Consider the following 24,388-nt stretch of genomic DNA (forward strand, 5'->3'; position numbering starts at 1 on the left):
GAAAGAAGAACCACTGGGAGAAGCAGCACTCTGGCACACTCTAGTCATGCCTGAACTAAGAAAATGAACCCATTGCCTGCGAAGTTGGTCTCTAAATGTATTTTATATCACACTGAAAGATGCTAGGTAGAGTGGCTTGGGTGGGCCAGGTTATAGTTGATGTTGTAGATGTGTTTTTAAAAACATCACCAACTTACTGCTTCTCTAATACCTTCCATTGTTTCTACTTTTCAGTTTAACACACATACATAACATGAATTATCTTACATAGCTTCACATAGCTCAGTATCATTTCCTTCCTTGTGAACATGGACTTCACATTCATTCAGCCCCATATTGAATATCTCTCCCACTTTCCCCAGACTATTATCTTGAATTTTTATTTCATTCCTTAAAAAGTAAAGCACGTGGCTTTAAAATTATTCTGTACGGCAGCAGACTCTACTAGAACACTTACACACACACACACATACACACACACACACACACAGAGACAGACAGACAGACAGACTAGTCAGAGAGATTAGACAGAATAGGATATGCCGTACTCTCATGAGAGAGGAAAGAAAGGCAACCAACATACGAGGGAACAGTGCATAGGGAGAGGGGAAGGAGACAGGTTGCAGAGAGAGAGCAAGGTTCACAGGTGAAGATAGAAGGAGCCAGAGAAGGAGAAGGAGCCAGAGAATGAGTACAGAGCAACAGAATTCGTTTGAGGTCAAGCACAGCACAAAGTCAGCGGCCGAGAGAGAAGCCAGATTGAGTCAGTCAGCGTGGAGAGGAGTTTTGACCCAAAACCGCTGAGTTGAACCAGCCAGCCAGAGTTCAGAAAGAACAAGAAAACAGTGGGCTTATTTAGTAGGAAGTCTCAGAGGCTGAAATATTCTAGGTCTAGATAAGGTTGTACGGAGGCTAGAAGCTTCCAGAACTAGGCCTGAGTTAGCAGACAGCGGCAATACACCTTGGAGACAACAGTTAATGCCGGGGAATAAGTTACAGTAACACTTACGTGTGGTATGAGGAAGGTAAGGTTTCAGCTTCCAGAATAATCATGGAAACCACAGAGCTTTTGCACTACTTCCATGCCAACGTGCATACAAACACGGAGGGCCCCAGAGAAATGCACTCAAGAGTGGCAGGCGCTGTTTTACTCTCCTGTACTGATATTTTTTTATTTAAAAATTATCGCCTACATTCATTCTCCTCATGATCTTTCCTCTCTTCCAACTCCTCCCAAATTCTACCCAACTCCCTACTCACCCAACTTTGTGTTGTCTCTCAAAACAAAAAACAAAACAAAAACTGAAACAATCAAAGAATAACAAAATAAAAAAAATCAATACAAACAAACAAAAGGCCAATGAAACAAACAAAAAAAGAGCAAAAAAGTAACAAAAGCCCAAGAACAATGGAGTTCGTAGTGTGTCTGCCAATGACTGCTGGACAGGGGCCAGACCTACTAGCACTCCATTGGAGACGTGTATCTTCTCTTTGCCAGTGGGCATCAATTACAAATAGCTTTTTGGTAAAGGAGTGGGGCCTGTGTCTACTTATCTCCTCTCAAACAAATGCTTTGTGAAGTTTAAAAATGTCAGTTTAAAGCTGGGAGTGGTACTCGGGAGGCAGAGGCATCCTGGTCTGAGTTCAAGGCCAGCCTGGTCTACAAAGTGAGTTCCAGGACAGCTAGGACTATACAGAGAAACCCTGTCTTGAAAAACCAAAAAAAAAAAAACAAAAAAAACAACAAAACAAAACAAAACAAAACAAAAAAACAAAAACAAAAACAAATGTCAGTTTAAGTCATTAGGATGCATTCCAAGCTAAACATATGATAAATTATTGATGATACAATGGCAGGTTAATGCCAACAGAGATTTATTTTTTAAAAGAATTTTATTATTGCGTGTTTGTTATGTATATGTATGTGCTGCTGTGTGAGTACATATGTGCCACATGCATGCAGGTGTCCACACAGGTCAGAAGGTGTTGGAAACCACACCTTGGAGTTTCAGGAGGTTGTGAGCTGTTACCACTCAACCATCTCTCCAGCCCTAAAGACTTTTCTTGAAGAACAACCTATACGTTTTCTTTTTGTGCAAATGCGGAGCTATGACTCAGTGAGTGGAGTGTTTGTCCTGCAAGTGTGAGGGCCTGAGTTGCGATCCAGAGCACCCACTTAAGGACGGGGTGCGCCTGTGGATATCTGTAGCTCCTGTGCCTGGAGTCTGGGTCGACAGGATGTTTCCCAGACGAGTAACAGAATTGGTGAGTTCTAGAGTGAATGAAGGGGCCAGTTCAAAAAAAGAAGATGGAGGGTTGTAACTTCAATTTTTTTAAGTCTATTTTTACTGATGGTTCTTAAACGTTTTAACCGCCCTTTTAGCCTACCACCCACCAGAGGTAGTGGAAAAGAAAGGATATGGGGGAAATGGACCTGTTTAGAAAAACAATTTCTGTCTGTGTTTTCTGAAAATTGACAGTTCAGTTTACAGGTCAGCTCAATCCACTGGCAAACACTTCATAGATAGATATAGCAACAGTCTGGTTGGATATAGATGAGATAGCAAACACGAACCAGCAGTGGTGGCACTAGCCAGCAGGGACAGCCAGGCCTCAGCCTCAGCACCAGTCAGCAGGAAGCCCAGGGTCAAAGTTCTCAGCTGTGCCTCTCTCGGTAAAACGAAGATCAACAAAAATGGAAGACCAACAAACATCGCACAGCCAGCTCTATAAGCAAGCCAAGTTCAGCCTCTGTCCCTGTCCGTCCAGCCCTGTTTATACTCTCCAAACATCACGTGTCCTCCGCAGGTCTCGCCTAAGCATGTGCGTCTGTCTCAGCTGACATCACTCTGCCAATCAAGCTGAGTCCAAGGAGTGACAAGAAACTGTAACACGCCACCAAAAGTTTTTTGGTGCGTTTCTCTCTATGGAGTCCCAACAAACAGAGCTCAATTACACGGTGTAAGGTGGACCAATACATGTGTGTTGCTAGGGAAGAACCCTTCATCGCATGTCCTTTATCCTTGTCTGCTTTAGCAGAACATCCTCTCTCTTGTGTCTACTTCAGCAAAACTTCTCAAGTCTGCCTTAGTCCTTCACCTGCGCCCTCTTCAATGAAACATTCCTTCACATGTTTGTCTTAACAAAACACCATCCAACACAAGTGATTTTCCAAAGAACCCCTAAGTTTCCACTTCAGAAGGTGATAGAGAAAGTGTCTATTGTCAATCCCTGGCATCCAGTGTCTGTGCACACCCATATACCCCCAGTCTTGCTGTTGCAAAGCTATGGTAGCCCAAAGAGTTGTTGTGAGTGGATTATTCTCCAAATGAGAGTTTTTCAGTTGCATTGACTCATCGTCCCCGTGCCTATTCCAGCCCACCCCACACCCCACAGACTTTCAAAGCCCATGGTTTTGTGGTAACACTGGGAAAAAAACTACTTGTTTTCTTGAAGACAAGACAGCCGAAGTAACTCTCATCGCCTGGAATCTTTCCATTCTACAGTTTTGAATGGGTTTAAACGTCAGTGTCTTCTAGTTCCCAACAAAGCCACAGCATTACCTAGTCTTTGTCCCGGAAATCCACTCAGTTCCTGAAAGAACTCTTTCTGGCAGACAAGTGGCTACAGGCTCTCCTAACAGTTTCAGCAGCTCTTCAGATCCTTCAATCACTCTGCACCCCCATCCCCCAAACAGCAGCACCCCTGATGTGTTGCTCTGCCGAGTTCTTAATCATAGGCCAACTCCCCAGTGTCCCCTTGTCAGACCAATTCCTCATCCATTACGTATGCTGGCAGTTGTTAAAAGCAAAAGAAAAATAAGGCATATTTATATTAACTTCAGATATATTTAAAGAGATGCCTAAAGATGATACCTCAAGTAAGTATCATGGGCCAGGCATGGTGGCACTTGCCTTTAATCCCAGCACTCGGAAGGCAGAGGCAGGCAGATCTCTTTGAGTTTGAGGCCATCCTGGTCTACAGAGTGAGTTCCAGAATAGTCAGGATATAGAGAAATTCTATCTTAAACAAACAAATAAAATGTTACAAAGATGTTAAAAGTAAAAGGATGCAAAACATACCAAGAATATTAAAAAATGGACATTTTTGTGCCAAAGTTTTATGAGTAATAGGCTCAGTTATCAATGGAATAATTCATCAAGAAAACATAACAATCATAATTCTAAGTGTGCCAACATCAAAACATATACAGAAGAGCTGGGGTGGAGTTTAGTGGTAAGGCAAACGCTTATGAAGTGGGAGGCCCTGGGGAAAAGCTAGGCACGCGCACGTGTGTGTGTGTGTGTGTGTGTGTGTGTGTGTGTGTGTAAAACTACGTCACACATGGTTTCATTTTTGTTCAAATATTTTGAGAAGTCAGAAGAAATGATTGTGTTTAAATAATTTCTAAGGAAATTATTTCAGATTTCCTGTCAAAAGACTAAACAAATCTATTTACTTCACAACTTGGCTTTTCTGTTTACTTTTGTTTATCAAAGCTATAAATATACAAATACATCAACTAATTTCAAAAGACTTATTAATAAGCACAGTGGACATTTTTAGCCAATTCTTTTCATATTTGCCTCATGTTCTAAATAGCATGCTTCTATTTCTGTAGACCTTCGTTTTTAAAAATTATTTCCGACTTATTTCCTTAATGGAAAATAAAGATTTAGCTTTGTTTCCTTGCCATCAATCTAGACACACGCCACATCTCCTATTGCCTCTGTTTCTTCGTACAGTCCCTTATTGAGAACATATTCTGGGATCCTCGGTACCATTACTGTGTATGAAAGCCACAACATGCACGTGAGTGATTGAGCGCCACAACACGTGTGTGACTGATGTGATGTCCAGCCACATGTCAACTGAGGTATCTACTTTTACTACATAGCTTTTCTCCTAGAATTCGATGGCTTTTTATAAAAATTTTATATAGTTCTTAAAATGGAATTTCCAATAACCACACTGTTATTCCTAATTCCCACCACGGTCTTGGCCATCTCTCAAGGAGCTCACTCATATCTTGGCTTTCTACACATTTCTCCTGAAGCCACACCCAAAGCCTCTGAAGTGCCAATGTGAACCGTTACCCTCTGCCAGGGCCCATCTGTCTTCTTGGAAGAGCTGTCCACTTTCTTCTGCCCTGGGTCACCTGCTCCCCAGACTCTGTCTTCTGGAGCCTAAACTTACTTCCTCCTTGTAGTGGAACACAACCTCCTGAAATCCCTCAGAAAGGTTACACGAGATGTAGCAGGCATTTAAAAATATCCTTATGACCTCTCAAACAAAGTTCATATTGGGGAGAACACGGCTCAGTAGACATAGGTACTTTAAGTCAAGTGTCTCCCCAGCTCCCTCATGGTTGAAGGAGAATACTGAGTACTGACTGACTGCTGCAAGCAATTGATTGCTGATCTCTACAAATGCACTGTGATAAGGAACTACAAAGGAGCATGTGCCGTGTGTGTGTGTGTGTGTGTGTGTGTGTGTGTGCACATTGAAAAAGTCATGGTGGGTTTTAGAAGATAATTTTTTTTTAAACTTCTAATGCTGCCTCTGAGATGCTTGACAGGCTTCTAGCTCCAGGTCCTCTGTAGGTAACCATTACAGTGTGAACTGTAATGATGGAAAACACAGCCTAAATTTGAGGGTCCTGAGCCTCCTGAAGGCCATCAGCTCCTTAGAACGCTGCAACAATGGAGGGAAAGTATGTATCATGCTGAGAAACAGGGTGTATTATATTAATGAAGATGTGTGGCTGGTCAGATGATTCATTAACCCTCACACACCAAACGTCCATCAACTGAGCATTTATTTCCTGAAAAAAAAAAAAACCTAAAACTTTCCTTTCTTACAAAGTTGAATAAATTGTTTGGAGCGTGTTCATGCAACAACTGTCACGTTTACAAGCTCACAGCAGCATCCGACACACTTACCAGGAAACAAAGTCAGCAGTAGACCAGCAGCAACCATGTATACACAGCTGCCAGCAAAGTTAGCAGATGTCCCGTTCTCAAATGTAAACAGACCACCAGAGATCAGCCAACACACGGGAAGAGCTTGCATCAGAAAAGAAACAACCACAGAAAAGAGGAAAATAATCTCAGAGCAAAGAGAGATCAGGGAATGGATCGCACATTTTAGAAATGTTAGTAATGTTGGAGAACCTTTCAAATACATGATTTCACAGTCATTGCACAAAGTAGAAAGTATTCCCACTGGAACACAGGAAATTGCATTTAGAGTGAGTTTGCTTTGTGCGGAATTACGCTTCTAGCCAGTAATGGTGTTGGCGGTCAGCTTTTATATTCCTCCTCCCTGGCGCTCTTCTCATTAACCGCAGCTTTGCATCGATGACCCACACAATGCAGAGTAACACAGAACCACAGGACAACCATCCCAAACATAAACTGTAAAGATCATAACTGAATCACTAGCACGCACTTCTATCCGACATTACTCTCTGAGCCTAGGAAGGCTTCCTTGGTAAATGGTGTTGGTTTGAAAAATGTCCCTCGTAACCTCAGACACTTGAACACTTGGTTCCCAGTTGGTGCTACTGTTTGGGAGGTTTAGGAGGTGTGGCCATGCTGAAGAAAGAACCAATTGGGAGGTTTAGGAGGTGTGGCCATGCTGAAGGAAGACCCAAGAGGATCATGCTTGGAAAGCATAAAGCTGTCCCCACTGCAGTCTCTTCTTCATGTTTTCAGTCTGAGACTTGAGTGCTCAGCTTCCTGTCCCTGCCATCATGCCTGCTGCCTGTCGCTAGGACTCCACCCCACCCTCATGGTCTTATACCACTGGAACCATAAGCCAAACAAACTCTCTACGTTGCCTTTGGTCATGGTGTTTTATCACAGCAACAGAAAACAACAAAATAGCCTTAAGTCAGGTGAATATTCATAACAGGGAGAATTAAGTGTGTGGGGTGTGTATATTCTTGTTGGTATCCTTGTATGTGTGCGCGCGTGCATGCATGTGTGCGTGTGAAGACCAGATGTAAACAGATGTCTTCCTCTTTTGTTCTCCACCTTATCTTCTGGGACATGGTCTCTTACTGAATGGCTAGACTGGTTGGTCAGTGAGATCTAGGGATGTTTCTGTCTCTGATCTCCCCACCCGCAACTTCTATATGGGTGCTAGGGGTCCAAATTCGGATCCTCATACTTGCACGACAAGTAACTTTACTGACAGCCATCTTCCCAATAGAAAGAATTTTAAGTTATATATCAGGGGACCTACCCCAGAAAGGACAGAGGGATAGAGATACAACCCAAAGAGACTGCTTTCTTTTTCTGAGACTGGGTTACCCTGCGTAATCCTAGCTGTCTTGGAACTCAAGCCTACATTTATAATCTAATAGAATTTTAGGGTGCTCTCTCTCTCTCCCCTCCCCTACCCCTCTCTACTGTGTATATTTACACAATAATGGCTGAGGCAGAGATGATAAATATTACCCAATAAAATTTAAGAAATGTTTGCTGAATAAATGTAATGAATAAAGAAAAATGACTGAATTTTCAAAAAGACTTAAAACTGAGGATAAACTTTTACAGAAGGAAATTGTTAATATTCAGAGTTTAAATCATGAACCATAAGTACCTAACATTTCGCATTTGCATTAACACACACACACATTCACACACACACACACACACACACACAGTTCAAACACAGTAAGAAACTAACAGGCAATACTTTCCTGTTGTGAATTTCTTTTTTAATAATCATAATCATTGGAGCTGGGAAATAACTTTGCAGAATACTTGAAACCCACAGGACACATTCACATGATATTTTATTTTTATGGTGTAAATTATAATGTAATCCTTAGTCCAAGTCCACCCAATATATACCAAGCCAGTCTGAAATGATCAATTTTCCCATAGAAAGTTTTACTGAAAATACAGCTGAACATTTTATAAACTGGCATCAAAGCTTTGTGCTTGATTTATTACCCCAAATCTGTTCTCTGTAGCCACAGTGATCTTAACAAGAAGTAGCAGACAAGAACTTTGCCATTGAACTTAGATCACATCACCACCACACAAACAGTGCTCCTCTCTGTTACTGGCCCTGTGAACAAATAAAACTGTCCCGTAGACGAGCTCAAGCAGAATACTTTAGAAAGTCTGCACCTAATGAGGTGGACATAATTTCTCAGCAGGGGCTCTTCTGGGTTTTCCCTATAAGATCCATTAAAGACTCTATCATTAAACATTTTTATTTCTTATAGTATCTTCATCCAACAACCCTGAAGAGTGACATTTAAAATGGCCTCCAAGGTCTTACTATTATACGTGGATCCTGCAGTCAGCATTGTGCATCGTTGGGTGTGCAGAACGCATAAGGGAATGGATATCTTATTTAAAGGGGATTCTGGCAGTTCTGTCTTGGATGTGCTCTGATGTCCAGGGACTCCTCAATCCTAGGAGAAGATCCTAAACTGCTTCAGGAGAATCGCATTCATAAAAAGAAGGCCACAGTCAGGAGATGCCTGATGCTGAGGCTACATCAGGTTAGGGCAGGGTCAGTTACCATGGTGATGGCTGAAGGGGGGCTGCTCCCTAATCTCTCCTCCCTTTCCACCAAGAAACTAATTCATAGAAAGTAACATTTCACTTTAACCTAAAGGCAAACTTGTCCTTTCTCTCCCTGCCTCAGAAAATTAACTTGTAAATGGGGAAACTAGCTCCGTCTCAGCTTCACTGAAGAGTTTATTTTTGGCATACTAAGGATATTTCCAACACCATTCCTTAAATTCCTCTAAAGACCTCTCCCATTTACAGCAGCACTTGCCTGAGACTTCAATAAGGCCTTTTTTCTTCTCATGCTTCAAAATTCTAAGTTACTTGAAAATTGTGATTTAAAAAATTGGTGCAAAAAGTCTTACCAAAAAAAAAACCCCTCACATACTGTATTTGATTCACTTACATATCTGAAATCCATATTTAATTATAAATACTCTGCTATTATCTCATACCATTCCTTTAAAAAATTCAGAAATATGTTTGGTATTGATCTATATTTACCTTCAAGTTGTCCTGCATGTATGTCACAAGTATCATCTGTTCATAGGAATTAAGAGAGGCTAGGGGCTTAGGCTCTCAGTGACAGAGCTCTTGACTAACATTGCAAGGCCCTGGATTCAATCCTCAATGAGACAAGGAAGGGGAGAGAGAGGAGGATGGGAGAAAGCAACAGTGGGTTATTTCCATGTACCAAATACTTTCTGAGTTGTATCATGACAAATGTGAAAGGTGCGTGATTTGACAGCAGCTCACCATTTGTGAACTGTGTGGCAGTGAATACGCCAACCATTTATTCCAAGCCCCAATGTTTCCATCTATAGATTAGAGGCAATGACAATCACCCCTGTTCCTGTAGAGTTTAAACTAGCTTAAGGCCATAGTCAAAGCTTGGGAACCACGGTTGGTGCTCAGAGTTGGCTGCGGGAATGCTACAGAGAATGAAACAAAGTTAAGAACCAGCACTGTTCCTGGAGGAAGCTGGCTACAATTCCTGGCAAAGATCTAAAGTAACAAATTAGTATTCTCTCAGGAATCTTCAGCCTTGGGGCTACCTCCATATGGCAGAAGGTGTGGAGAACTATAAGGGAGGAGCTCTAAACATACTGGTCCCAACACAAAGCTAAAAGTGTAGGTGGAGCTGACTGGTCTCAGGAATGCAACATTTGACTCTCTCTGGCAATTACCCAGGATGCCACAGGGCTTACTTTGAAAATATGTACTGTAACATAAATGGCTAATGTTGCAAATATCTATCCATTTAACACTGGAAGATAGATATACCTGTTGTATGGGGGGGGGGGGGGAATGTTGGCAGATAGACCAGAAAGCAACCTGAGTTGTCAGACAAATCACTTGAGACTTTAAAAGGCAGAAAATCTGGGTTTAAGTGATGGCTTTATCACTTTCTTCTTAGTATAAAACTCAGGCAAACTAAATAGCCTTTTATATCTTATTATCCTCTTGTACAAATGTGGATGACATTAGTACCTATTTCAGAAAATTATTGGGAAGATTAAATATATAAACATATATATATATATATATATATATATATATATATATATATGATAACTACTGGCCATATATAAGCATCCGTTGTCTAATCAATAAAACAGTTGCTAGATGAATTTAGTACACTTTACCTATAAAATATTCAACACATAAGTCAATAAATAGTTGGCATTTTTATTAAAATGTGGGTGGATAACGAAAATAATGTTTAAACCTGAGAATGATAGTGCATAATGGAATACAAGAACAACAAAAAGGGACGCTGTGAAGATCCTTAGTCTCCCTACAGTGTCACGTGTGTGTACTGGGAACCATGAATAACCGGTACTCGTTTATAACCGGTGTCATTTCCAGTGTATAAAACACATGTGAACGAGTCCATCTCCTAGATCTCAAGCCAGAGTTAAAAATTAGACATTTTTTAAAAGACAGCAACTTTGAACGAATGTTTTTTTTAATATTCATTTACTGAAAAGAGGGTAAATAAATAGTAAGCAGATCAATAATCAAAAGGGCAACTTATACTTACAGAGAAAACGATACTTTTATACAATGAAAAAGTATCTCAGGAGCTGATCCTGTGCCACAGCGCTCCTTACCCAAAAATCACAGGGAGAGATCCGGTCTCCCAGGAGCGCTGAAACCCTGCGAGCACAGGTAACACCGCCACTTCTGCTCAAATTCCTGGCCTAAGAGGGACCCTCCCAGAGCCATCAGGACACAGGAACCAAGCCAACAGCTAGGGACAGGATCCTTCTGGCTTCCACCTGCATCCTAGAGCTGACCCTGTGCCACAGCTCTGCATACCCAAATATCTCCTGGAGAGAACTGGTCTCCCAGGAATACTGACACATAGACTTGTAGGGGGGGACAAGTCACAGTCAGAGACAGCAAGACCAGCTAACACCAGAGATAACCAGATGGCAAGAGACAAGGGCAAGAAACATAAGCAACAGAAACCAAGGCTACTTGACATCATCAGAACCCAGTTCTCCTACCACAGCAAGCCCTGGATACTTCAATACACCAGAAAAGTAAGACTCTGATTTAAATTCACATCTCATGATGAAGATGGGGGCTTTAAGAAGGACATAAATAACTCCCTTAAAGAAATACAGGAGAACACAGGTAAACACCTAGAAGCCCTTAAAGAGGAAACACAAAACTCCCTTAAAGAATTACAGAAAAACACAACCAGACAGGTGAAGGAATTGAACAAAACCATCCAGGATCTAAAAATGGAAATAGAAACAATAAAGAAATCACAAAGAAAGACAACCCTGAAGATAGAAAACCTAGGAAAGAGATCAGGAGTCATAGATGCAAGAATCACCAACAGAATACAAGAGAAAAGAGAGAGAATCTCAGGTGCAGAAGATACCATAGAAAACATTGGCACCACAGTCAAAGAAAATGCAAAATGCAAAAAATGCTAATCCAAAACATCCAGAAAATCCAGGACACAATGAGAAGACCAAACCTAAGGGTAAAAGGTCTAGAAGAGAGTAATGATTCCCATGTTAAAGGGCCAGCAAATATCTTTAACAAAATTATAGAAGAAAACTTTCCTAACCTAAAGAAAGAGATACCCATAAACATACAAGAGGCCTATAGAACTCCAAATAGATTAGACCAGAAAAGAAATTCGTCCCATCATATAATAGTCAGAACACCAAATGCACAAAACAAAGAAAATTAAAAACAGTAAGGGGAAAAGGTCAAGTAATATATAAAGGCAGACCTACCAGAATTACACCAGACTTCTCACCAGAGACTATGAAAGCTAGAAGATCGGGCTGGTGAGATGGCTCAGTGGGTAAGAGCACCCGACTGCTCTTCCAAAGGTCCAGAGTTCAAATCCCAGCAACCACATGGTGGCTCACAACCATCCGTAACGAGATCTGGCGCCCTCTTCTGGAGTGTCTGAAGACAGCTACAGTGTACTTACATATAATAAATAAATAAAAATTAAAAAAAAAAAAGAAAAAAAAGAAAGCTAGAAGATCCTGGACAGATGTTATACAGGCCCTAAGAGAACACAAATGCCAGCCCAGGCTACTATACCCAGCAAAACTCTCAATTACCATAGATGGAGAAACCAAGATATTCCATGACAAAAGCAAATTTACACACTATCTTTCCATAAATCCAGCCCCACAAAGGATAACAGATGGAAAATGCCAACACAAGGAGGCAAACTACACCCTAGAAAAAGCAAGAAAGTAATCTTCTTTCAATAAACCCAGAAGAAGATGGGCACACAAACATAAAAATAACAGCAAAAATAATAGGAAGCAACAATCATTATTCCTTAATATCACTTGATATCAATGGACTCAATTTCCCAATAAAAAAAGACAGAAAAACAGATATGTAAACAGGACCCAGCATTTTGTTGCATACAGGAAATGCACCTCAGAGACAAAGACAGACACCACCTCAAAGTAAAGGTCTGGAAAACAATTTTCCAAGCAAATGATCCCAAGAAACAAGCTGTAATAGGCATTCTAATATCAAATAAAATCAACTTTCAACCAAAAGTTATAAAAAGGATAAGGAAGGACATTTCATACTCATTAAAGGAAAAATCTACCAAGAAAAACTCTCAATTCTGAATTTCTATGCTCCAAATGCAAGGGCACCCATATTCATAAAAGAAACTTTACTAAAACTCAAAGCACTCCTTGCCGTGCAAACAATAATAGTGGGAGACTTCAACACCCCACTCTTGGCAATGGACAGATCATGGAAACAAACTAAACAGAGACACAGTGAAACTAACAGAAGTTATGGACCAAATGGATTTAACAGATATCAATAGAACATTTCATCCTAAAACAAAAGAATATACCTTCTTCTCAGCACTTCATGGTACCTTCTCCAAAACTGACCGTACAATCAGTGACCAAAGAGACTTCAACAGATACAGGAAGACTGAAATAATCCCATGCATCCTATCAGATCACCTCAGACTAAAGGTAGTCTTCAATAGCAACAAAACCAACAGAAAGCCCACATACACATGGAAGCTGAACAACACTCTACTCAATGATAACTTGGTCAAGGAAAAAATAAAGAAATAAAGACTTTTTAGAATTTAATGAAAATGAAGATACAACATATCCAAACTTATGGGACACAATGAAAGCAGTGCTAAAAGAAAAACTCAGCTCTGAGTGCCTCCAAAAAGAAACTGGAGAGAGCATACACTAGCAGCTTAACAGCACACCTGAAAGCTCTAGAACAAAAAGGAGCAAATACAGCCAAGAGGAGTAGACAGCAGATAATAATCAAAGTCAGGGCTGAAATGAACCAAGTTGAAACAAAAGAACTATACAAAAAATCAACAAAACCAGGAGCTGGTTTGTTGAGAAAGTCAACAAGATAGATAAACCCTTAGCCAGACTAACCAGAGGGCACAGGGACAGTATCCTAATTAACAAAATCAGAAATGTAAAGGGAGATATAAGAATAGAAACCGATGAAATTAAAAAAAAAAATCAGATCCTACTGCAAAAGTCTTTACTCAACAAAACTGGAAAATCTGGATAAAACGGAAAATTTTCTAGACAGAAACCAAATACCTAAGTTAAATCAGGATCAGATAAACCATCTAAACAGCCCATAACCCCTAAAGAAATAGAAGCAGTCATTAAAAGTCTCTCAACAACAACCCAGAACCCGATGGGTTTAGTGCAGAATTCTACCAGACCTTCAAAGAAGACCTGATACCAATACTCTACAAACTATCCCACAAAATAGAAACAGAAGGAACACTATCCAATTCATTCTATGAAGCCACAGTTATGCTGCGTATTGTCCCTTGGAGATGGAACGATTTCTGTCTAACCAGGAACCTGTTACAATTTCCTTTCATAGCGGACTTCATAAGAGATTTTTTTTCTACTTCTATCATGTTTAATGTTCCAAACAGATTTTAAAAAAAAAAAAACTGTTTGAGTGCATATTACTTTTAGCTTCAGAAGATAGAATGTGTATTCAAGAGGCATTTAACTATTATAAATTATTTTGATGACTTAAAAAATGCCAAAAAAAAAATCTTCATAAGGAACTTACTGTAATGGTTTTTAAAAGAACAACACAGGGGCTGGGGAGATGGCTCAGTCAGTAAAATGCTTGCTATGCAATCAAGAAGACCTGGATGTGGTCCCGCAAATCCATGTAAAAAGTTAAGTATGCTGCCGAGGTCTATAATCCCAGCACTGGGGAGGGGGAACTAAAGTCCCGTGGGCTTCGACGGCCCTCCCACCAAACTAGTCAGAAAGCCCCAGATCCCAATGAAGAGATCCTGTCTCAGAAAAACAAGCCTGAGAGATCCGTGGTTCTTGTCCTTCTCAATGCTGTGACCCGAAGTATTGACAAGGTTTAGCCCAGGACATCATTGATGGGTAAACAAAATCACTCTCTAGGTAGTTGGGCTTGTGGAGAATACAACATAAATCCCCTTTCACCATGAGAAACGATTCTTATGTTGGAAAGAGAAAACAATAACACCCTGTGAATGATAGTCACATCGAGTTAAATTTCCCTTAGCTATATTTAAGCTGGAATCTTTTCAAGCCTTATTTTTTTATCCTAAAATTAACAAGCAGACAACATTAATATTGAGGACACATTCCACAGAGGCTGTTATTGGGTCCTCTGTGACCCAGGCTGAGGGGACCACTTCAGTCTTTCCACATAAAAGATGCTAAGGATGAGAAATGCAAAGGTTTCAACAAAATGATGTTTTACTGGATTTTTTTAGGATACTTCTAAGGGATGCTTGCCTAGCAGGAAAGATTTAAGGCTTCTATGGAGAAGTGACACATATGCCAGTCTCCATCCCAAAAGATGTGAACTTAAGTTTAAAACAACATCTTCGGGGCTGGAGAGATGGCTCAGCGGTTAAGAGCACTGGCTGCTCTTCCAGAGGTCCTGAGTTCAATTCCCAGCACCCACATGGTGGCTCATAACCTCGACAACTGTAGCCTTGTGGGATCAGATGCTGCCTTCTGGTGTACAGATAGATGTACATGCAGATGAAATATCCACATACATAAAATTTAAAAATCTTAAAAACAAAAAACACCTGTAAATTCTTCTAATCAGTTACTAGGAGTGAATAGATAGATAGATAGATAGATAGATAGATAGATAGATAGATAGATAGATAACGTTATCAATCTAGATAACATTATCTAGAAATATGAGAACCACATATTGATTTTAAATTCTCTATAACATGCAACATAACATTGCTCAATTAACTCAATATTCAAAATACTTTCAAAACAGTCAATATAATCATTATTGCTGAACAGTTTTATTTTTCCATATAAAATCTCTGAAACCTTTGCTGAAAGGACCCAGAGATAGCTGTCTCTTGTGAGGCTATGCCGGGGCCTAACAAACACAGAAGTGGATGCTCACAGTCAGCTATTGGATGGATCACAGGGCCCCCAATGGAGGAGTTAGAGAAAGTACCCAAGGAGCTAAAGGGGTCTGCAACCCTATAGGTGGAACAACAATATGAACTAACCAGTACCCCCCAGAGCTCTTGTCTCTAGCTACATATGTATCAGAAGATGACCTAGTCGGCCATCATTGGAAAGAGAGGCCCATCGGTCTTGCAAACTTTATATGCCTCAGTACAGAGGAACGCCAGGGCCAAGAAGTGGGAGTGGGTGGGTAGGGGAGTGGGGGGGAGGGTATAGGGGACTTTTGGGATAGCATTGGAAATGTAAATGAAGAAAATACCTAACTTTTTAAAAATCTCTGAAACCCACAGTATATTTTACATTTGCAACATACTTGAGTTTGAACAAGTCTAGCTAAAATGTCCCATGGTCACATGTGGCATGTCGGTATCTGTGCTGATTTGTTTCGTCAACTTGAACCAAACTGTGTTCTGAGAAGACGGAATCTCAAGTGAGGAACTGCCCCCATCAGCTTGGGCTATGGGCATGTTGATTAATGTGGGGGCCCAAGCCAACTGTGGGCAGTGGGAAGTAAGAAAGGTGGCTGGGCAATGAGCCTGAAGTCACATTCTTCCATGGTCCCTGCTTGAATTCCTGCCCTGACCTCCTTCAGTGATGGACTTGGATCCAGACATCTATAAGCCAAATAAACCTTTCCTTCCCCAATTTGCTCTTGGCAATGGTATTCATCAGAGCATTAGAAAGAAAATTAACACAATATTATATCAGACAGCAAAGTCTAGAATCCAAGTTCCCAGGAAATAAATGTGTGTGTGTGTGTGTGTGTGTGTAAAATTCCAATGACAAAAAATCTAATTGCATTACTATTAATAGAAGAATATGACTAATAAACTCAATTCAAGCCTCAATGATAATTTTGTAACATATATTTAGAAATTCCTAAGCAGGTGAATGAATTCTTTCAAGTATATTATAACCACACTTTACTATCAGTAAAGAATTTTCTTCAACAATCACTTTGAAATTATTTTTCTGTTTGCTTTGTTTTATTGAGATGGATTTTGCTGTGTGACTCAGGCTGGCCTTAAGCTTGTGATCCCACTGCCTCAGTGCTGGGATTACAAGCTTGTGGCACTGTACTAGGCTTAAAATGATATTCTTCAACAGAAAGCAGATCAAAATGCTATTAAATCCCTTTAATAAATCAAATAAATTATATTTTTCTCCCTGGAATGAATAAACACTGTATTCATCAAACATGTAATATTCTGCCAGGCAGTGGTGGCGCATGCCTTTAGTCCCAGCACTTGGGAGGCAGAGGCAAGCAGATTTCTGAGTTCGAGGCCAGCCTGGTCTACAGAGTGAGTTCCAAGACAGCCAGGGCTACACAGAGAAACCCTGTCTCGAAAAAACAAACAAACAAACAAACAAAAGAACCAAAAACCATGTAATATTCCCCTGTTCAACTAGTGCTCACAAATAAATGGGTTTTTTTTTTTTTGGTTTCATATTTAGTGAAAGACTATGTCAATTGCAGCTTCAAATACTTCATAAATGTTAGACCATATTCACTATTTTTAAAATTGTTGCCCCCCCAGGAATAATGAGGTCACTTAATGCATATTAAACAGGGGTCCGATAACCTACAGGAATGAAGGTTCTGGGGAAGCCTTACTTTGTCTGCTAAGAGCTCTCGGATCTTGCTTGCTTGAACTCGGAATTTCATGAGCTGAGCCTCCAGAGCTACGCAGCGCTCTTTCCAGTCTATTAGTCCTTCTGGCTCAGAGGGCTCCTCCATAGTTCTTCTGAGAGAAGGGGGTGGGGGAGAGAATAGTTAATCCAAGAAATGACCCAATAAGGTTCTGAATGCCATCCACACACAAGTCTTAGATTCTGTGCTACAGTTTGGAGAATTAAATGACAGACAAGAAGTCAAGGCTGGAAGCCACACTGGGGGTGCTTAGTTTTCTGTCTCAGTTTACCCATGCTAAAGGACAGAGAGATGCGAACAATCACAGGCCTCGCGGACAAGCTGTGAGGGGCAAATGAACCAGCGTTGCTTCCAAAAGAACTCTAACCTGCGATAGCATGGCCCAGCCGCAGACTATTGTATAGTAACTCTTCCCAACAGGTAAGACTTTAAAATAGCCACTCGTAATTCACATTCAGATTTGCCGCAATGTACTGGTAACATGGCAAAAATAACCTATGGAAATACGGTACCTGTGCTAGAATTACAGTTTAGATTTGCACTAGAATGATGGCCTGCTACCACTTTGGATTGATTCATCTGGGTCCAGGCCAGAAAGCCTCTGCCTTCTCTGACCAGGGACGTTATTAGAGGCCTGACAAATACATTTGTATTTCAGGGAGAAAGAGGAAACAGATGAAGATGAAAATTAGAATCATCTACCTTTAGTATATCTGGACTCAGTGTTTTGTTTTTTGTTTTTTGTTTTGTTTTGTTTTGTTTTGTTTTGTTTTGTTTTATTTTGTTTTGTTTTCTGAGACAGGGTTTCTCTGTGTAGTCCTGGCTGTCCAGGAACTCACTCTCTAGACAAAGCTAGCCTCAAATTCAGACATCCACCTGCGTCTGCCTCCTGACTGCTGGCATTTAAAGGCGTGTGCCACCACTGAACTGCCTGGCTGACTCAGTGTTTTCTATAATATTAGCTGTCCCTTTGAAGGAGATTAATTCCAGGGGAAGCATCACCGGAGGGAGGAAGATCTAGGCCAGGGAGACTGTCTTGCAAGTCTAAAGGACTACCGACTTCAGCAGCCTGGATGCTTCTGGCTCTGGGATCCATGAAAGTAGTTTTGAATGTTTATTAATGGTTTGGGGCCTCACTGTATTTCTGAATGACCTTGGCCATGAACTGATGAAATCTGCATTAGGAATGGATTTCCCAAAGGAACCAAGTCCCCAGCCTAGGAGAACACATGATGACAAGGGCTCAGACTTCCCCAGTATTGACTGTAATATAGCCTGTTCCCTAAACATATGCCAAATCGTTTTCCATATTTTTATTGGTTGTTTTATTTATTTGCATTTCAAATGTTATCCCTTTTTCCATTTTCCCCTCCACAAACCCCCTATCCCTTCCCCATCCCCCTGCCACAGTGAGGGTGCTCCCCCACTCACCCAACCACTCCCCACTCAGCACCCTAGCATTCCCCTACATCAAGCTGCCACAGGACCAAGGACTTCTCCCATTGATGCCCAAGAAAGACATCCTCTGCTACATATGCAGCTGGGAACATGGATCCCTCCATGTGTACTCTCTGGTTGGTAGTTTAGTTTCTGGGAGCTTTGGGGGCATCTGATTGATTGATAATGTTGTTCTTCCTATGGGATTGCAAACCCCTTCAGTTCCTACAGTCCTTGTCCTAACTCTTCTACTGGGGTCCCTGCACTTAGTCAGATGTTTGGTTGTGGGCATCCACATCTGTATTGGTCAGGCTCTAGCAGAGCCTCTCGGGGGGACAGCTATATCAGACTTCTGTCAGCAAGCTCTTCTTGGCATCAGCAGTAGTGTCTGGGTTTGGTGTCAGCAGATGGGATGGATCCCTAGGTCCATCTCTGCAGTCTCTGGGTGGCCTTTCCTTCAGTCTCTGCTCCACTCTTTGTCCCTGAATTTCCTTTTGACAGGAGGAATTCTGGATTACTATTTTTGAGGTGGGTGCGTAGCCCTCAACTGGGGGCGGTAGCTATCCAATGGATATGGTCTCCACAGGTTCTATCTCTCCTTTGTTGGGTATTTCGGCTAATGTCCTCTCTGTTGGGTCCTGGGACCCTCTTGGGTCCCTGGCATCTGAGACTTTCTAGTGGCTCTCTCCAGTTCCCCCTCCCCCACTGCTACACACCTCCTTTCAAACTCCTGACTCTCTGTACTTCTCCCCCATCTCCTCCTGTATCTGAACCAGCCCCCTTTCCCCTCCCCTCCTCTCTCCCTCCTAGATCCCTCTCTCCCTCTACCTCCTGAGGTTATTTTATGCCAAACCTTAAAAACTCCATTGCAAACTCCCTTTGTAATCCTAGCACAGGACCGGCTGAGGCAGGAAGATTACGGTATAGCCAAGGCCCTCCTGGATATACCATATCCAGGTAACTTATACACTATAAGTTCTGGGTTCCAGGCCAGCCAAGACTACATAGTTAGACCATCTCAAAAGAAAACCAACAAAACTAACAAAGAAAAGTCCTGCAAGCTATGAAAGACTAGCTTGACAATTGTTTCCCTTAAGCACAAAGATAAATGGTTTTTGCTTAAAATTGCTTTCATTTTAATAACGAATTATTCCATAATTTAGAAACAAACAAATACAAATGAATTGTTCTACAAAGGCAGCAATTTTTGTTACAATCACCCCTAACCACTGCAAACTTTTTAGACATCACTAGATCCTGGCCACAGACTGCAGAAACATCACTGAAGAGCTGGAGAAAATTCTCCTGCTTTTATAAATCCTACCCCTACTAATTTCTTCCTTCCTTCCTTCCTTCCTTCCTTCCTTCCTTCCTTCCTTCCTTCCTTCCTTCCTTCCTTCCTTTCCCTTTCTTTCTTTCTTTCTTTCTCTTTCTTTCTTTCTTTCTTTCTTTTTTAAATATTAGCCTTGTGAACGACATTTTCATTCACCATATTCACATTTACTATTAATGCAAGATGAAGATCTTGGTATCACAAATTTCTACATTCTATTGTGACTTCACCTTTCGCTTTAGAGGGGATTGGAGAAAGAAAACACAGATAAAATATTAAACAATAAAAAACTGTAAGAAAAGAAACATTCTTAATTCTTAAACCATTCAAACGACTATGCAGAGAAATACGGCTGCTGTTCTACCTCAAGCAATGTAATCTATTTCATGCTGGGTAAGTTTTCCTCTATGGTCAGAGTAACTTGCTCGTGTCCCAGTGTAAAGTGTTTGTCTTGATTTGCTAAGATCTGAACTCTCTGCAGGGTAGACAAGTGCTTTGCCAATAACTTAAATTCTTAGCCTATAGTTTTAAAAATAGCATAAACAGTACATTAAATACTTTTCAACATTCAAAGATAAACCAAGGCAATGTGCCATATAACTCGAATAAAGGACAAGACATACATGATCATTTTGACAAGACAGGAAAAAGTCTGACAAAACCTGAAATCTCTTCCTAAGAAAAGCATTCAACACCCTTGCAAGAGGAAGAAATTCTTCACCCTGGTAAGGGAATCTCCAAAAGCCTGCAGCTCCCAACAGACACACTCAACAGTGACTGAAAGCTTCCTCCTGGAACTCAACAAAAGACAAAGGTGTCTGTTCTCACTACTTGTGCCCTACATTATATGAGAGATCTAGCCAAGGCAAGAATAAAATAAAACGTTTCAGCTGGCCGGTGGTGGGGCATGCCTTTAAGGGCAGAAGATCTCTGAGTTCCAGGACAGTAAGGGATACACAGACTAACCTGTCTGGGCTAGGTAAGAAAAACAAACAAACAAACAAACAAACAGAAAAGTTTCTAGATTTAGATTTTAAAGGGAAGTAAAACTATTTTCAGAGGCTGTGCATAGTCACAGATCATGTACTTAAAAAATTCTAAGAAAAACACAAAAACACATATATACACACAGAACCTATTAGAGCTACTGAGTGATGTTTCAGAAAACAACATCAACATGCAAAAATCAAGTTCTATATGCTAGCAAAGAAAAACCCGAAAATTAATAAAATATTCCATTTATGATAGCATGACAATGAATAAGACTCTTAGGAGTGAGCTCAATGAAGCAAGGGCAAGATTGGTACTTTGAAAACTACATGTCATCAAGATAAAATATCAGTCTAAAGAAATGAAGGCATGGAGTGTGCATGGATCGCAATCTGTGCAGTTGACAGGACTCAAATGGTTGAGCAATGCAGTAGCTGAATATTCCAACTGATTTGGGGTGGGGGAGATTGGTAAACTATCCTAAAATTCACCTAGAAATTTAAGGGACCAAAACAAGCTTGAAGGGCTTAAAGAGTCACTTATTCAAACTTCAAAACTAGATACAAAGCGCTACAGTACCCAAGATAGTTAAATGAAGAGAGACATTAGTGAATAAGGTTGAGTCCAGAAATACAACCTTGTGATTACAATCAATTTCTTTCTGAAAGGGGACCAGGACCATTGAACAGGAAAGACGATGTGAAGTGGTGCAACTAGCTAGCCAGACGTAGGAGAATGAATGTGGTCCCCTTCCCTCATCCCAGATAATACACACATTAGCATGAAATGTATCAAAGGCTTAAAGGTAACCCACCGCTCTAAGAAATCGCAAAATAGATACATGAAACCTCATCAAAATTTAGGAATTATGGGTGCTTAAGGACACTATGAAGAACTTGCAAAAATAGCCTACACTATGATAGCCTGCAGACCGACAGAAAAAGATTTGAAAATCAGGTATGTGAGAAGAGATGTGGAATGTCCAGAATATGGAAACGATTCAAACAACTTAGTCAGCAACACAAACAACCTTCCAGATTGAGCGGCACACACCTTTAAACGCAGCACTAAGGAGGTAGAAGCAGGCAGATCTCTGTAAGTTCAAGGCCAGCCTGGTCTACACAGTTAGTTCCAGGACAGACAGAGTTACATAGCAAGACCCCATCTCAAACACAAAACAAAAGAGGACAATCTTATTCTCATTTTTATTATTATTACTTTATACATCTGTGACTGCACTTGCCCCTCCCTTCCTCTCCTCCCAGTCTGTCCCCCCACTTGTCCTCTGCCCCTCCCCCTACAAACCCACTCCTCCTCCATCTCTTTTCAGAAAAGGGCAGGCTACCAACCAAACTCGACATATCAAGTTGTAGTAAGACCAGGCACCTCCACTCTTATTCAGGCTGGATGAGGCAACCCAGTATGAGAAAAAAAGGGGGGTCCCAAAAGCAGGTAAGAGTCAGAGACAAAAAGTAGGCAAAATCAGGGGCTTGCTTGGCCGAGTGCTTGCCATGCAAGCATGAAACCTGATTCAAACCTCAACCGAGCAAATTCCTCCCTGAGTAGGCAAGCTGTAGGATACTTTTTAGACTGATGATTGACGTGGGTGAGCTCAGGCCGTGGGGGTGGGGCAAGGCTACCCCTGGCGGTCACTAGCTGTGTAAGAAGCCAGGCTGAGCTAGCTATGAGGACAAAAACAGTAAGCAGAATTCCTCATTGGCCTCTACTTCAGTCCTGTCTCCAGATTCCTGCACTGACTCCCCTCAGAGACGGAGTGTATGATCTATGCATTGTCAGCTTTAAAAAAAAAAAAAAAAGTCCTTTCCTCCCCAAGCTGCTTTTGGCCACAGTGTTTTATCACAGCAATAGAAACCTTAACTAAGGCAGAAATTGGACCAGAACATATACTATTGCTATAATCAACCTGACCATATTTATTTAATTTATTCTTCTTTCATATATTACATCCCAATTGCAGTTTCTTCTCCCTCCACTACTTCTTCTCCAGTCCCTCTTCCTCCTCCTCCTCCTCCTCCTCCTCTGTTTCCCTTCAGAAAATAGCAGGCCTCCCAGAGACATCAATGGAACATGGCATAAACAGGATGCAATAAGGCTAGGCACACACGCCCATATAAAGACTGGACAAGGCAACCCAGTAGAAGAGAAAAGGTCTGTGGAGCAGCTGAAAGAGACAGAGACACCCTCCCACTCCCACTGTTAGGAGTCTGCAAGAAGACCAAGCTACACAACTGTTAACATATATGCAGGGGACCTAGCTCAGATGCAAGCAGGCTCCCTGCTTGTTGGTTCAATGTCTGTGAGTCCCTAAAAGCCCTGCTTAGTTGATTATGTGGGCTGGGTTCTTGTGGTGTCTTTGACCCCTCTGCCTCCTACAAACCTTCTGACCCCTCTTCTGTGGGGTTCTCTGAGTTTGGCCTAATGATTCTCTACATCTGCTCCCAAGCTATGCTTTTGTTATTATTGTCTTTGTTTTGATTTGTTTTTTAAAGGAGGGTTGTGCAAAGAGTTTGGAAAAGCCATTAAGCGCTCAGAGCTCAGCAAGCTGTTCTTGGGAGCCCGAGAGATGACAATGTTGCAAGTGGTAAAGACACTGGAGGCCTGGCTTGTGAAGTTCCAGAAGGAAGTTTGAGAGTACAGTAGGCATACCGTTATTGTGCACCATGTAAAAATTAGCCTTGTATTTTTCAAATGCTGATTTCTGGGCCCCCATATCTGATTGCAGTCCTTATTCTAAGTATCTCTGGCCTCAACGTTGTATAGGCATTGCTCCTCATTTGTTCTCTGATTGGTCAATGAAAAGGATGATCAGTCAATGACTGAGCAGGGGAGAGAATAGGGTTAGACTTCTTCCCAGCATGGGGAAGAGGGAAGGAAAGAGAGAAAGTGGGGATTCCGCAAGGGGAGGAGAGTCAAGGAGACACCATGAGAAAACATTAAGAGCCCAGATCGCCAGATCAGTGCTAAAATGCAAGCATCACTGGGATTCTGACTGGGAGGTGGCCAGATTAGCTGAGAGGATTAAAATAGAGTGATATTGCCTGGCTGGTGTGCCCTTAAAGCTTGTTAAAGAAATAGAATAGTGCAGTCTCAATTATTTGGGAGCTAGCTGGGCTAAGAGGAAAACCGCAACAAAAAAATTACAAGTTGCCACTAACAGGGTACCTTAAAAACTTTATTGGGATCATTCAATACTTTGGTTTAAGAATCTGAGCAGCTGGGGTTGAAGAATCAGCCTGATGGAAGGGACCAGAGCCCCTGAAGTAAGACCTTTGCTTTACTTGGGCAATCAATGCTGGTTAGCTAGAGCTGAGATTTTACCAGCGATTTAGAGACCAGCAATACTGAGGTAAATTTTACTGGGACTATGTCCTCAGAGTCAGTGCACAGAAGCTGTGGTCCAGAGAAA

At 41.3% G+C, this 24,388-nt stretch overlaps 1 protein-coding gene across 5 annotated transcripts in view; it reads right to left on the minus strand.

The window, feature by feature from the left end:
• The window catches only part of Plekhh2 (pleckstrin homology, MyTH4 and FERM domain containing H2), a 108,959-nt gene that overhangs the window by 82,215 nt on the left and 2,356 nt on the right, over window positions 1–24,388 (minus strand). For 4 of the 5 annotated variants that reach the window (XM_029471537.2, XM_029471538.2, XM_021149120.3 and 1 more), the window contains exon 2: window positions 17,166–17,295. In XM_029471537.2, the coding sequence (XP_029327397.1) occupies window positions 17,166–17,288 (123 nt within the window). In that variant the 5' untranslated portion in view covers window positions 17,289–17,295. The remainder of the gene's footprint in view (window positions 1–17,165; window positions 17,296–24,388) is intronic. The other variant, XM_029471536.2, reaches the window with a different exon arrangement.

The sequence above is a fragment of the Mus caroli genome, unplaced genomic scaffold, assembly GCF_978045245.1.
Source record: "Mus caroli unplaced genomic scaffold, Mus_caroli_1 scaffold_18, whole genome shotgun sequence".
Classification (NCBI taxonomy): Eukaryota; Metazoa; Chordata; class Mammalia; order Rodentia; family Muridae; genus Mus; species Mus caroli.